A 15,287-nucleotide genomic window follows, 5' to 3' on the forward strand; every position below is an offset into this window, starting at 1 on the left:
TGGCATTTATGTTCTCAATTTCCTGAACGTAACTGATAGTTTATATTGTAATCAGATGCTTCTAGAGCCTCTTGAAGTGTGTACGCTATTTCACACCTGTGAAGCTGTGTGAATTCCCTCTGTCTTTCTCTCAATTCTGTAATGAAATGAAAGAAGTTTGGATTAATTTGTACCTTCCAACAAATATCAAGATAGAGGGAATAAAAAAAAAAAAAGGAAGACAACTTGGAAAAATTATTACATTGCTCTTGCCACAGAGTGTCACTCTTGCTCCACAAGTGTTTTAGTGAGTGAAATGAGAAATTTGTCTTTACTAGCCCAGCTTTTGCATATTTCACGTAAGTAATCTGCAGCCTTGTTATGGGACATAAATAATAGCATATGTACTCATCGTTCTGAGATGCTGGGAACAAAGGTAGCGTAATGACTTGTTAACTTTTTACCTATTTGGAAAGTTCAATAGCAAAAAAGAATTTTTGATGCAGAGCTGGGGCATATCATATACCATTTCAAAGTCTGTGATCACAAAGCTTCAGAGAAAGGGTTGATTTTTCCAGAACAACTAGTGAGTAACTAGTTGGCATGGACATCAGACCAGCAACCCAGTTTCTTGCTTACACAGCTGAGGAAAACGATGTATTGCTGAGCAAAATTGTAAATGTGAAACAATGCTGAATTTTGGGGTTTTGTCCTTTGGGCTTTTCTGTTCAAGAAAAGACTTTCAAATTGGAATAGTGCGTGGGTAATTTTTCTAGTGCATATCCACATAAGCATCATACTAAACTCACACCTGAGACCCTGGTTAGGAAACTAAGAGACAGCAGGAATTCAGTGATATGACTATAAATGTAGAAGTATAGGACAGCATCTGAGTTTGTTTTTTTTTGGTCTCCTTGCATGGTAGGATAGCCAAGGAGATACTGAAAATTCCCTCAAAATATCTTGAACTTGTCTGCAGCTGTCTGACTGTACAAGAATATGACTTTTACAAGTGTAGAGTGTCAGTCCTGTAAGGATCATAATGCTTATAACATTTTTTATTTCCCTCAGTGACATTTCTTGACTTCTCTAAAAAACAAACAAAACCCCCACCCTACTGAGATCTGTACCTAAAAGGAGATTAATTTTTTCTTTCTATTTCAGTACCAGAGGCAGTTGATTCCATTAAGACTGTGGTTTTGTCTGACACCACCATCAACATATCTTGGAGTGAACCTTTGAAGCCAAATGGACCTCCAGAATACATCCGCTATCAAATCTCTGTCAATTTATTGCCTCCTGTCCCATCTACACCCTTGCGAAAAAGTGAATTTCCAAACGGGACACTTGCCTGGTCTGTCAGTGGGCTCCAATCCGGAACAAACAATTTATTCAAGGTATAATTACAAGCAGCTTTACCTATTTGTTCACTAACTTGCAAATCCTTAGATTGCTCTTCTGTAAGGCCATATGTGTGTTTTGAAAATATGAGTTCAAAAATTTGGCAGATTTCTCAGTCCTTTAGTCTTAAGGAAAATTAAACATTGCAGTTTATTCCTACATAGATTGTTCAGATTAAGTCCGTAGAACAGAGATCTTTTCTATTTGGGGAGGGCATCACAGATCTCAAGAGTAAATAGGAGTTTCTGCTGTAATCTTGCTGTTACTGTCCTGATACTTCATGCAACATGCGAAGAGAGGGTCAAGTGGTGGGTAACCTCTGTTCTCAAAGGACGCCTGGAACAGTGACCTGCTTGTGAAGGAGTAGATGTAATACAATAAACAAGGTTATATGAGTGCAAATGGATCATGGCCAAAAGATAAAGGATTTTCTCAGGAAGGCAACATATCTGAAACTTTCATGAAGGGGAAACCTCTATATGCTATATCAAGAGCAGACTCAGCCATTTTGCCATTTGCTGTTTTCTTTAATAAATAACTTTTCACTTAGCAAAAAAATAGCTATTTTTTTCTTAGTCCAATAAACCAAAAGGTATCTGCTATGTCCATAGAGATATAGGTGATGACTGAATTAATACTTGACCAATTCTGTCTTGCAGCAGTCACACTTTAAATAAAAGTGCATTATAAAATACACATGCAAGGTTCACAACAAGAACAATACATCAATGTTGACCCTTAAACAAATGCAGAGGAATAACAATGACTTAAAAATGCAAGTAGGAGTTTGGTTATTTGGTCACCTTTGAAGAAAATTTCTGTAGACAAGAATGTTGAAATGTAGTTGCAAACCCTCTGATTTTGGATTTCATTGAAATATGATGCTGTCAGTGCAATCAAAGTAGTTTCTTCCACTGTCCAGGCAAGTCATAGACAGAGGAAGATAGGAAATTGCCCAGCCTGAGGCTAACTAGCAGAAGCAGCAGAATGGGATACCCATCCATCAGTTGCTGCAGTTCGTGTGGACTCCCCTGTCAGCATCACATGAAAACTTTGGTGACTTGTGTAGTTATGCTGGGTTATGAACAGTGAGAATTTAGGGGCAGAGACATCAGCACCCCTGCCACCCCTGCTGTCAGACTTGGGCAGCAAGGCTTTTTGGACAGCCAGGGCAGGGGAGCACCATCCTGAAGTAATGGAAGTCTTACATGCCTGGGCACATGTGTCATTGCTGTAAGAATGAGCAGAAAAGAATAGCTTAACATGGAGATAAAATCAAGAAAGTGGAGGAACCAAAGAAGTTCAAAGTAGTAAGGACAAAAAAGGCAGTTGGGAAGGCTCTGTTAGTATGCTGAAGCGGAAGACAAAAGGAAGAACAGCCTGCAGTATCTAGTATTTTTTTAATTTATTTAGTTTTCAGGAACAGGAGACCCGTGACTAGAAATTTAGCACAACTGCATGAAGCCAATGGAAGCACAACAGATCAAGAAAAGGAAAGAACAGGTTAAATGGTATTTATGTAGGTTATATGTATTTAAGTCAGCAGCATCTGATAGCCTTAAACTACACAGTGAGATGGTTAAAATCAGTCTGTGAATGTTCACGATTATCTTCTGTAACTTTTGGAAGAGAGGAAGTCCCATAGAACTAGCAAAAAAAAAAAGTCACACTTAGCTTCAAAAAGGAATTTATAGAGCACTTAGTGTAACTTCAGTACCTGACATTGTTTTAAGGACACGTACAGTTTTACTAGGACTATATTAGGACATATATAGGTATTGATAGGACTATATTAGGACAAAATGGTAAACAGTTGGTATACAAGCATCTAGAGGATAACAGAGGAATAAAAGTGTCCAATATGGATTCATAAGAACAAAACACATTGCTTCTCCCTTTACAGATGAAGGGTTAAAAGGAGAACAATAAATGATGTACCTGGACAGCACAGCTGTCACCAGAGTGACATTTTCAAAAGCAATCAAGTAAACATGTTGTCTGCAGAATGCCCATTGGGTGCTTCACAAATCCAGTCAGAGAGTGGTTTTCACAGTTCGTGCATGGTCTGGGAGAACATTCAGCTGATGGCTGGAGGGGATCTGTTCTGGCCTTAATTTTATTTTGTGCTTTTGCTAATGATTTGGATGGTATAATGGGTAATACACAGATACACATACACCTATATGCCTATATGTATGTATGTAAGTATGTATACCCAAACGTAGGTCATATTTTATTGTGGCTTAGTGGAAGGCAGTGTGCTAAAACACCTCCTCACCTGTGTTTTTCTGATTTTAAAACACTGCCCAGTGTGCGATGTGACATCTGCATGCCTGTGTAAGAGCTTGTGGCATTTCAGAAAGGTCTAGAAAAAGATGAGTTTTGGTAAAAAGATTAAACAAGAAACTAAGAAGAGTCTCTGAAAAAGGGGACTCTAGGCCGTGATCTTCCAGCCTGAAGATGTGTAATGCTGCAGCTGTGAGGCTCAAAATGTTTATGTATCTATATCTATATTGCCTGAATATTTTCTTGTTTGAAAATAACTAGTCTTCCAAACACTTGAAGTTGCTAAAGCCACATTTTCAGCTGGTCTGGTACAGTACAGTTCATCCATTTCCTTACTAGGTTCTTGCTTTTCATCCCAACGAGAACTGGTTTTCTGAAAGTGTCCCTGTTACTGCAAAAACATTTGAGACTCCACCTGCACCTTCTAACATAGTTCCCAGAAATACCAGTTTCCAGCTAGAATGGAGAGCTCCTTCGCACGTCAATGAAACCAGCTTCTGGTTTGAGCTGCGTAAGGTAAAAATACCCCTTAGTTTTTTTCCAGATCAGAACAAACTTAACCCACTCTGTCCTGGTGAGCAGGACAGGGTGGCAGGGTGTATATGAAGAGTCTCAGTGGTTAATTTGGGCATGGTGACGTCAGTCTTAGTGGCTCAGAAGGGGCAGGATGGAGGCAGTGCTTGCCAGGAACAAGGGGGAGTGCAGCTGCAGCATTTAATACCCCATAGTGCCAAAGGACATCCTGGATGACCCCACCAGAATTCCTCCTGGGTCTCCTGTTTCAGTAGAGTCCCCTCCCTCTTTCCTCACTGCCCTCCTCCAAATTGGCTGGTAGCTACAAGTCCTATGTCTGCTCTGCACAAGAAAGAGTAGAAAAGGGTTTTTAGCATTAAATATCAGCTACGATCTAGTATATGAATTTTATTTTCCTGTGATAGAGGTTAGGAGAAAATGGTGGAGAGAAAAGGGGCTCTGCTACTGCAGAGCGTAGAATTAGGCATTGCAGTGACAGCAGCATGGATGGAAGGTTCAGATTTTAATGTCTGGACCACTGGACACAGAAAATGTCATATACTAAACTGGACCACATAGATTCCTTAATATAGATAACTGGATTTATTAGGCCTACACCAGACATTTCCCATCTGCCCTAAAACAAACGTCATAGCACAATTCAACCAAACTGCCTCCTTTCAATGGCTGAACTCATGGACACGTCACAGTGATCCAGAAATACACGCTGCACAGAGATAAGCAAGGGGAAGGCTCCTTTTGGCTTTGCAAAGGTATCACTTAATCTATTGTCCTTTGTGGCTGCCAAGACCTGTAGGTCTCCTGAAAACAAAGAAAAAAACCTAGGTTTTGTGTCCTTGGTCTCTAAGAGGACAAAGTCCCGTGACTGAAACAGCACGGGCATAATCTCTCCCCTATGGTATTAAAAGGTGGCAAAGTAGTTAATCCACCCAGGAATAGAACTGTGACACACTTTCAGCAGAGCAAGAAAGTTGACCATGATGATATTTTCTTTTTCTAGTGGGAAACAAAAAGTGACTGGGTTTCTCCTGCAAGCACTACTTGCACAGCAGACCTTGTTTACACGTGCAATCTCACAGGAACTCTTCCTTCATCCAACTACTTTGTAAGAGTAACAGTAGTTTATGTTACAGGACTGCAAAGCATTTCCTCTTCAACAAGCTTTAAAACTACAGGTAAGCACTTAGTGTAGGATAACAAGATTTTAAGACTATTTTCAGAACATGAATATTCAAACACAATATTTTGTAAAATTTATCTTAAGACCCAGTAGTCATGTGCATTTGAAAAATAAATAACACAGTACCATATCTGCAAAAGTAATAGGGGGAAAGAAATGAGGTTCACTTCCAAGTGGAGCAGGGGAAAAGAGTGAGGGAAACTGAAAAGAAATGCCTGTATGCATGTGAACTCACAACTAATGGTTGTGAAAGGCTGCTTGTGAATGAAAATGTTGAAATTTGTCCATTGAAAAGAGAAGGCCAAAGATTCTTTCTCCATGAGGACTACTGATGTAGATCCTCCGTCCTTTTGTATGTTTAAACACACATGTGCGCATCTAAATTTTTCTCTGTGCCTGTTCGCCCTTTGTCTCTCTATAAACACATTTTAAGTGTTCTGTTTCTTCCCGTTTGACCTAAGCTGGTGTTCCCAGTAAGCCAGGAGTTCCAAAAAGAGCAGAAGACACTAAAAACTCTGTACAATGGGAAAAAGCTGATGACAATGGAAGCAATCTGACCTACTACATCTTAGAATGCAGGTAAGCTACATGTGCAGGCACTCTCCCCATAGGGAGCAGCCCAGAACAAATCCAGGTGTGCAGGGTCTTTTAGTTTGGCTCTGATGGGAAGAGTGAAATATCAATGACGCAAATGGCCTTTCTCATGGGATCCCTTTCTTGAGTAAACTAAGTAGCCACCATTTCCAGAAATTCCTGGAAAGCTTAGAAGAAGATGTACGCTAAACACATTTCTAGATCAACCCTGAAATACAGGGATATATTTGGATACGTGTTAGTGAATTAGAAGATTTACAAATCACGAATTTCAAGCATTTAGTATGCATTTTTGGCTAAAATATATGTAGAAATATCTTAGCCAGAGGACTTATGGAAAGGCATTATAAAGTTGCCAGAAAAAATCACTAAGTATTCCCACCAACATGGTAGGATTAGATATTTTTTTAAAGTGCTCTGTCATTAAATATAGATTACCTGGACTATATATGTCATGCTCATTAGGCATCTATAGAACGTCAATTCACACTTATTCCTGCAGTGTCATTGGAAGGGCTGAATGGACAGGTCAGAGTATATTGCTGTGGGCAGGTGACTTTGAAACTTTCCATTTTTTGACCATGACTCTGGAGGGGTCTGCTGAAGGCAGTCAGTGCAAGGCTTAATGAATGCCTTAATTAAAACAGGGTCCATCTTCTGAGATATTTCTATGACATTGTTTTAAATCAGGAGTGATGGAGGGAAGCAATTTTATTTTACTATTATTTCTTTTTCCTCGGCTAACTCTGTGCTTATGAAAGCTAAAGACTGACAGCGCTGTGGAGCCAGGCATGCTTTACCTATATAAGTTTTCACCCAGACATATTTTCCTGATGCTGTAAGCTTCCTCCGTACAGTTCTGTGAGTTTACGGGAGCACTGACCTGCATGCTATGAGACCACAATAATTTTGATACGCCAGCAGCCGGTTTGTACCTAACTTGCTGTGGATGGGTAAAGAAAGGACAATCCCTTGGTCTCTGTTAGAATTGTGCTTTAGCCGCTAAGTTCTCCAGGCTCCAGCTTCTTGTTTGTCTCTGGAATCATAATGCATCACTGAGGTGCTTTTTTTTTTAAGTTTAATGAAACAAGCTTTTCTCATGAAGTTTGACTGTGCATGTGCTGATGTTTTTGACTGAATTTCACTTTGAGCCTCATAGTCCTTTTACAACAGGTAGAAAAATGTTAGGTTAGTTGCACAGCATACTAGAAAATACTTGCATAGCCCTTTGAAATAAGCCCTGTTTTTCGTACAGCTCTGGTAGGGATGAGTACACACCAAGGACATGAACATATAGTTTTCCCATGTCTTTCTGGTTTGGAAGTGTTTGACCTTTTTTCTGCATTAAAACATGTTGGGAGAATGATTGACATGTTCATGAAGGTCATTTCACATGAAATACTAGAGTCCTGTGTGACATGAAATGATATTTCAGATATGGCCTTTCAAGTTTAAATACATGGTCTTCTTTTGGTTGGTGAATAATCAGGTCTGAATTTATTGTGAGCAATCAATCTCAGTCCAATGGGGAAAGGAAGAAATATACCCAGCAGTCAGCAGATACTATGGGAAACTGGCTAGCTAAAGAATTGTGTCTTCACTGCCAATGACCTGTTTCCTGTTTAGCTTGTGAAACCTGATGCACAAGAGCGACTGAATTACTCTGGGCCCAGGAAAGCAAAAACCTCTGACAGGACACATTTTTATTTATTTATTTAGTTATTTATTTTTTAAAGCTAAATAAGAAAGTTTTGAGATCTTGGCTGTGAGGTGTACACTGAAACAGGTGAAAGAGTGCTGGAGCTTTTTACGTCTAAAACATTCTAGCATTTCATTTCCAATGCCAAGCTAAAGATGTGTGATTCCTAGCATTGCTGCAATGGCACGGCACAATTTTCTGCTCCGTAGCCAAAACCCCACGACCAGATTGAGCTTTCATGCAGGCAGAGAGATGTTGTGAAGGCCATGGAACTGAAGTGAAGAATGGGAGAGGAATCAGTAAACAGCCCTCACTGCATTAATGACATACCTGTGCTATTTTGCTGTGCCTATTGCAGGAAGCAGTCTGACACCACCAGCAAAGTGAAGTCCTTGTGGAAGGTGGTTTACAACGGCTCCTGTGCCAGTATTTGCACATGGAAGGCCAAGGACTTAGAAGGAACTTTCCAGTTCAGAGCAGCAGCTGCAAATGTGCTGGGACTTGGTGAATACAGTGACATAAGCAAGGATATAATTTTGGGTGAAGGTATGTCTGTACTTTCTTACACTGTTAATCAAGATTTTTATTCAGAATAATTATGCTGATTTCTGAAAATTTGCTTCTGCTTGTTTATACCGATTTGTGTCGATGGCCCTGCAATCTGCATTATGGAATGATTCTTGAAAAAAGGGCAAGCTCCCATGCTGGGTAAGGATGTGAGAATTACTTCTTGCCTTCAGCCAGAATATTAGACCTACACTTCGTAGTTGTAGTTTTTGGGATTCACATTTTGAGTGGTCAAACAGTTCGGGATTTTCTCTTTCTGTATACACAGTAGGCCATCCACGCAGGAATGGCACAGACCTGGGGGAGGAGGATTGGTCTGACCAAATGTAGACATCTACATACAGCCTACAAGAGAGCTTTGTGCAGAGGCATTTACACAGCAGGCAGCTCAAGGGTTCTCTCAGGTTTGCTCAGCTCCATAGGATTGATATGTTTTGTATCTACGGTCATTAACCAATTTTCCCCTCCCATTTAACAGATACTATGATCTCCCCAGACACCATCATTGCCATTGCTGTTGTGATCGGAGTGGTTGTGCTGGGCTTGACTGTGGCCATGTTATTTGGTTTTGGTATGTGGCTGAGTTTTTCCACATCCTTGATTCACCAGGCCTCAGTAAAAGGCAGTTCAGATGGCGGGAGATGATGGGCTTCTAGTTTTAGGGAAATGTTGAACAACCCCCAGGGTGGGAGCTGGGAAGAATTCGTGTGCTCTCATTCTTTGAGGACCTAGAGATGGCTGGTTATGTTTTCAGTATCGAGGACAGAATACCAGTTCACTCCATCCTAAGGCATTTTTTGCTGTTGATTCCCTGCAGGGAGAGCACAGGAATGCTGAAGGAACTCTGGTATTTCTGTGTAACCTTATAAAACTTCTACCTTATAATTCTCAAGTTGGGTACTGCATTTATGCACCAACGGATCCCATTTTTTTCCTCTTAAGCTTGGTTTCTGAAGAAAGTATGTAGAGATTACCCTGAACTGTAGCTCCACATGTGATGGTCCTGCCCTCTCACTCATCTTCTTCCTGGGATTTAGCAGCAGCCCTTTGGGCTTGGGTCTTGCCACTTACAGATTGGATGCTTGACTGATTTCTCAGCTCAAGGAGCAGTTGTCTGAGTTTTGGGGGGAAAAGATGGAAATATCTTGCTTACTTGAGCTGCTGGGGGGACATGTTGAACAGAATAACAAAAAACCTGGCACACTGGGATGTTCTCAGAGTGAAATATCTGACAGTCTGCTTTTCTGTTCCAGTATGGCACCAACGAAGGACATCCAGAAAACAGGCCTTACCTGGACAGATAGTGTTTATCAAGGAAGATAAAGAATTAGCTCAACTCAGGGGGGTGGCTGAGACAGTGGGACTAGCCAATGCCTGTTACGCTGTAAGGTATGTCCTTGAAGCAAATTTATTTTCAGGACAAAAACATTTAAGAGGGCTTCTCTGGAGTGGTTTTCATCAGTGCACTCACCTCTGACACCTCAAGGTGTAGGTAAGGGCTGCATTCATGCTGCAGGGCAGGTCTGCTCTGAAGTACTCCCTGCCATGTTGACTCCCCGCTGTGTACCTTGGCCTGGATTGCCCCTATCCCACCCTGCACGCTCACATTGGCAAGAAACGTGAGTGCATGGGAAAGGAAGACGACCTGGTGTTTTCCAATAGCTTCCAAATCATCCAGGCTTCACGTGAGCTCCCCTTAACTGTACCTGATGAGACAAATAGTACCAGGTTCATTTGAGGAAGAATTTTAATAAAATTTCAAACATTTCTAAGTATTACCAAGTGACTAGTATTGCTGTTTTGTAGCACTCTACCTTCTCAAGCAGAGATTGAATCATTGCCAGCTTTTCCTCGGGACAAACTGAACTTACACAAATTTTTAGGAAGTGGAGCATTTGGAGAGGTGTATGAAGGAACTGCGGTAGATATCCTGGCAGATGGAAGTGGAGAATCCAAAGTAGCAGTCAAGGTAATCACAGCTGTGTATTTCTCTGGTGACAGAATGGGATGGGCGGAGAGATTTGGCTCAGAGGTTGTACCACAGAGACAGGTGTTGACGGATTTCGGTATTTCCTTGCAGTATTTCTTGCAAGTCACTTAAAGCTAGCCTATCTCCTTGTAATGATTGCTGAAAAATACTGTGTATTTAAGGCCATGATTATGTCTGATTGCTTTGCTTAAGCACTATATGATAACGGTGGTGATGACCTAAGTGTTATTACACTTTTGCTTTCCATTGAATAGACTTTGAAGAAGGGTGCGACAGACCACGAGAAGAGTGAGTTCTTGAAGGAGGCACACTTAATGAGGTAGGGACAGCTTTGCCACTGAGCACCCTTTGAAGCCGTTGTCACTTGAGGGTGGTGGCCTTCAAAAGGAATGAAAGCAACACTTTCCTCTAAACAAATTACTGTGTTATTTTTGGTGCGCTTTCCTATTTATGCAAAAAAAATTAAAACACTACTGATGAATCTTATGAAAATAAGCGTACAAAACCAACTGGCAAAATTTAAGATAGAGATTGTAAATTCAGTATGCTCGTATCATGGATTTATTGGGGTTTGGACTGATATATGTCAATATCTTTGCTGCCCTAGAACCAAGTTAGTTGTTAAAGACAATTGGGAAACATTTGGCTAATCCCGTTTTATCACAATAAACTTATCAAAAGAAGCTGATGCCTTGAAGTTTCAATTTACTGTGGAAACTGTTTTTTAAAAATATGCATACTTACCACTAGAGGCTGCCACACACCTCTTCTATTGAGGTAAACTTAAAAAAATAATACATCTGTCACCAGTGCAGGAATTTCACATAGGAAGGTCCGTGTGTCAGCTAGAAATCTGGTTTTCCGGAGTCTCCACAGAGACAAATAGAAGTTGATCTGTAGTTTTCAGCTGGGAACATAAGGCTGAGAGTACGGTTTAGTTTTCAGACACACTTCTGGGCTTCTCTGACTTCTATTTCATGAGGGCAGAATTAGAAGCATCTTTTGGAAAATGAAAGATTTTTTATTATGTACAGAAAACATAGTGTTACTAAATCTGAAATTGATTTTCACAGCATTCTTTTATGTATTTACTTTTTTTTTAAAAAGTATCCTGCTTTTCTTTGGCTAACTTTTTTCCACACACTGTACATTGAATACTGAGGTAAGAGGCTCGTGACAACTAAAATGCAACCATGTCATTAAATTGTAAAAGAATAAGTGCTGTGTGTAAACTTTCTACAATATATCTTCAGTCAATGTGGCAGTCATAAGCCCAGTTAAGGTCTATTTTCTGTGTAGAACAGAAATTATATGTACCCACAATTAAAGTCTAAAGCTTCCCCAATACTACTTCCTTTTTACAACTAATAATCACAAGCCAGAAATCCTGGAAAAATATATAATTAGAAATTGTTACATTTCAAAGTAAACACTAATGTGGGCCCATATGTTCACCAATACAATGAAACACAGAAATGAAGATAACAGAAAAGTTTAAATATATTATATTCCCAGTAGTCATTTAATAATAATAAAAAGAATCGGTATGTTTTATATACTTTAAATCTTTCATTTTTTTAATGTGAGAAAACTAGTGATTTAATTCCCTCACGGAAGGCTTAATGATTTTTCTTGATGTTCACTTGTAAGTTCTCATAAATGAAACCAAGGACAGAAAGAGAACGTAAGTGAACCTGATTGTTTACAAACCTTGATGTTAGATATTTAAATGCAACTTTTATTTTGCTTGCCTTTTCAGACGTTTATTAAAATAGTTACCTGTATTTCAAACAGTCATTTGATATTGGTTATTGGTGAGTCATTTGTGTACAAATATATATGTAATAAATTCTTGGGTGTATCCCATTGCTTGGGAAGTAAGGAATGACAGCTCAGGGGAGAAAGGGCTGCCTGAGCTGTAAGGAAAGTGCCAGGTGCTCCTTCCTCTCTTTTTGTTCTTGAGAGTTTGTCTGAGTGAGAGGTATGTGCTGGGTGCTGGGGGGAACTGCCAAACCCAAAATCACACATTTTGCTGGAGAGTTTTTGCCCATACCTAAGATTATGCGAATTGAAAGAGGTTAGAAGGAAAACGTCCTCTTCTATTTGTTTGTTTATACTGGTGCATTTGACAGCAGCACTTTGGACATGAGCAGTTTCCTCAATAGAGTCAAATTTCTCTGACTGCTGGTGGGAGTCCTTTCACACAGCAGTGAGAAGGGAAAACCATTTTATAACACAAGAAATGTGATTGTAAAAACACGGTCACTGACAGATGCAATAAATATTCTTCATTCTTTGAAGAGTGCTAGGTCTGGGAGTATTGATTGCTCTGTGGTAATCCCTATCTGTTTGGACACACAGAGGCAATTACCAGCATATCTGGAAGTATTCCTCCTGTGTATTTTGTTTCTCTTGAAAACATACCGTGAGAAACAGTTCTCCTCTGGATTGTGAAAATAATATGTTGCACCTTGTGCTTTTACCTTTGTGCATTTCTCTGAATTAGCAGTTCTACTGTGAATACAGCAGTAAAAGCACTCTATTAAAATAATACAGATACCTTTAAGGTACAGGTGGTAATTCATGTTGTTCCTAGATGAGATTGACATTTGGCTACCTTTCTTTCCTTCCTGGAAATAAGATGAAGTGTGCTTTTAACACACATGCACGCATTAGGGTGTCTATCAAAGTACAGTGTAAGCCTGTATTTTGAAAGGATGTCCCTGCACTCTCCCTATGACTGAGCAAATCCAGGCGCTGTGAGTTACTAAATCATGTTGTTGGTAGAGGTAGGATTGTAAAGGCCAAGCTGCTCATTCATTGCTTGCAGCTTTATGAACTTTATTAGCTATCAACCAGCTGGATTTCTCATATGTAATCTTACAGTCGTTTCCTTCTCTTTAGTAAATTTGATCACCCTCACATTCTGAAGTTACTTGGCGTGTGCCTGTTAAATGAACCTCAGTACCTTATACTGGAGCTGATGGAAGGAGGGGATCTACTTAGCTATTTACGAGGAGCCAGAAAGCAAAAGGTGGGGTAAAGACCACAACACTCATATTTTTAACCTGCAACTGCCCGCAGTTTCTCAGTTTTTCCCTTCCTCAAAGGCCATGCTGATGTCCAGCTGTTCTGTACCTGCAAGGCCTGACCTGGCTTCTCCCTAACACGATGGGACCTCAATGTTGAGTGCTGACCTTGCATTCAGAGTTGTTGTGAGGAAGATTGAATGTCATTAGACCACTGACTGAAACTGGGTTTTCAGTTGTGAGATGTGTGCTGAGCTTCCTCTCTATGAATACCACGAACAGTCCTTTGAAAAGTGAGCATAAATAATGGTGGTCATGCATGTGGTCTATCAGGCCTCATAGGGGTTTTTTTGTGTCTTTGAATATCAGCAGTATCCTTAATGTGCTAGGCATAGTCCAGGCATACAAGAAGATACTGTCCCTGCGCCCATATCCTCATATTCTTTAGAAGGAAAGAGGAGAAAAAAAAGAAAGAATAAATTTCTTTAATTAAGTAAATTTTTCCATAGTTAATATACAGATTAAGAATATGGATGGTTGAATTGTAGGTCAAAGGGCCTCAGCACTGATATTTTATAGCATTATAGCAACTGTCTTGTTCATTTACATGATCGGATCAAATCTCAGTCAGTAATGAATTCTACTGAAATGTATATACATGTATTCTACTAGAACAATACATTATACTGATTAATAAAACAGCAAGCAAACCTGATCTGATAGTAGGAGGAAATTTTCATGGTCCCATTTCTTCCACCATAGTGAAGAAGCAATTCTGAAGGTCCTAGGATATTCTTAGCCCCAAATGAAAAACCTGGATGTGTTCATCTGCCTTCCACAGCAGTGATTTGGCAGTTTACCCTGCCAGTAATTAGCATTCGTTCTATTGATATACAGAGATTTTGCACCTGTGCTTTGCATGTTTTGGAAAAATCCTGTACATTTCAAATGAGGAAACAATAGCATCTTTGCATAGGGATGTTGTCATTCTGAGTTTGTAAAGCTTGAAGACATGGCTAACTTCTGTCTGTTTCTCGTAGTTCCAGAGTCCCTTACTGACAGTGACTGACCTCTTGGATATATGTTTGGATATTTGCAAAGGCTGTGTCTATTTAGAGAAAATGCATTTTATACACAGGTACAGGACTTGTTTTCTTAGTCTTCCAAGGTTTACCCACAGTATTGGGATTAATTACCTTACCTGGGGAAAAATGCCTGGAAAGATGTCACAATGTAACAGGGAAGATGAGAGCACTGGAGTAAATTTTGATGTTACGCTTTTCTGCTAAAAATTACCTACAGTTCTTTCACAAAATGATGGCCTAATCTAAGATCTGAATCCAGGACTCATTACGTCCTAGGACAGAAATGTATCCTATGCAACAAGGAGAAGGGCAAGTGGAGAGATCCATTTACTGTCTTCACCTGCTTAATGGGCAGCTACAGAGGACACAGAGCCAGACTTTTCTCAGAGGTGCACAGGGAAAAGATGAGAAGCAATAGGCACAAGTTACAGCAAGGGAAATTGGATAATATTCACAACGTGCAGCATCAGTCACAGGAACACGTTGTCCAGAGGGGCTGTGCCATCTCCAGTCTTGAGGATATGCAAAACTTAACTGGATAAGGCCCTAAGCCACTTGATCCAACCTTGAAGTTGGCACTGCTCTGAAGAGGGCGTTGAACCAGGTGATGTCCAGAGGTCCCTTCTGACCTGAGTTATTCTGCAGTGCTAACTGCAGCCTCTTGTTTCTGCTTTACAAATCAGGGACCTGGCTGCTCGCAACTGCCTTGTGTCTGAGAAGAAATATGAGAGCTCCTCTCGAGTAGTAAAGATTGGTGATTTTGGACTTGCCAGAGATATCTACAAAAATGATTACTACAGGAAAAGAGGAGAAGGCCTACTCCCTGTCAGATGGATGGCTCCTGAAAGCCTCATGGATGGTGTCTTTACAAATCGCTCTGATGTCTGGTGAGTTATAGCAGCCACACAGCTGTGGGAATAATCATACTAAATCCCACAGCAAG

General features: G+C 40.2%; 1 protein-coding gene across 3 annotated transcripts in view; it reads left to right on the forward strand.

Moving 5' to 3' along the window:
* The window catches only part of ROS1 (ROS proto-oncogene 1, receptor tyrosine kinase), a 74,175-nt gene that overhangs the window by 41,014 nt on the left and 17,874 nt on the right, over positions 1-15,287 (forward strand). The window contains exons 30-41 of one of the 3 annotated variants that reach the window (XM_054197174.1): positions 1,144-1,376; positions 4,006-4,182; positions 5,201-5,375; positions 5,842-5,959; positions 8,032-8,219; positions 8,719-8,811; positions 9,494-9,629; positions 10,047-10,209; positions 10,485-10,549; positions 13,135-13,264; positions 14,300-14,397; positions 15,028-15,231. In XM_054197174.1, the coding sequence (XP_054053149.1) occupies positions 1,144-1,376; positions 4,006-4,182; positions 5,201-5,375; positions 5,842-5,959; positions 8,032-8,219; positions 8,719-8,811; positions 9,494-9,629; positions 10,047-10,209; positions 10,485-10,549; positions 13,135-13,264; positions 14,300-14,397; positions 15,028-15,231 (1,780 nt within the window). The remainder of the gene's footprint in view (positions 1-1,143; positions 1,377-4,005; positions 4,183-5,200; positions 5,376-5,841; positions 5,960-8,031; positions 8,220-8,718; positions 8,812-9,493; positions 9,630-10,046; positions 10,210-10,484; positions 10,550-13,134; positions 13,265-14,299; positions 14,398-15,027; positions 15,232-15,287) is intronic. The other 2 variants (XM_054197175.1, XM_054197176.1) reach the window with 2 other exon arrangements.

The sequence above is a fragment of the Rissa tridactyla genome, chromosome 3 (genome assembly GCF_028500815.1).
Source record: "Rissa tridactyla isolate bRisTri1 chromosome 3, bRisTri1.patW.cur.20221130, whole genome shotgun sequence".
Taxonomy (NCBI): Eukaryota; Metazoa; Chordata; class Aves; order Charadriiformes; family Laridae; genus Rissa; species Rissa tridactyla.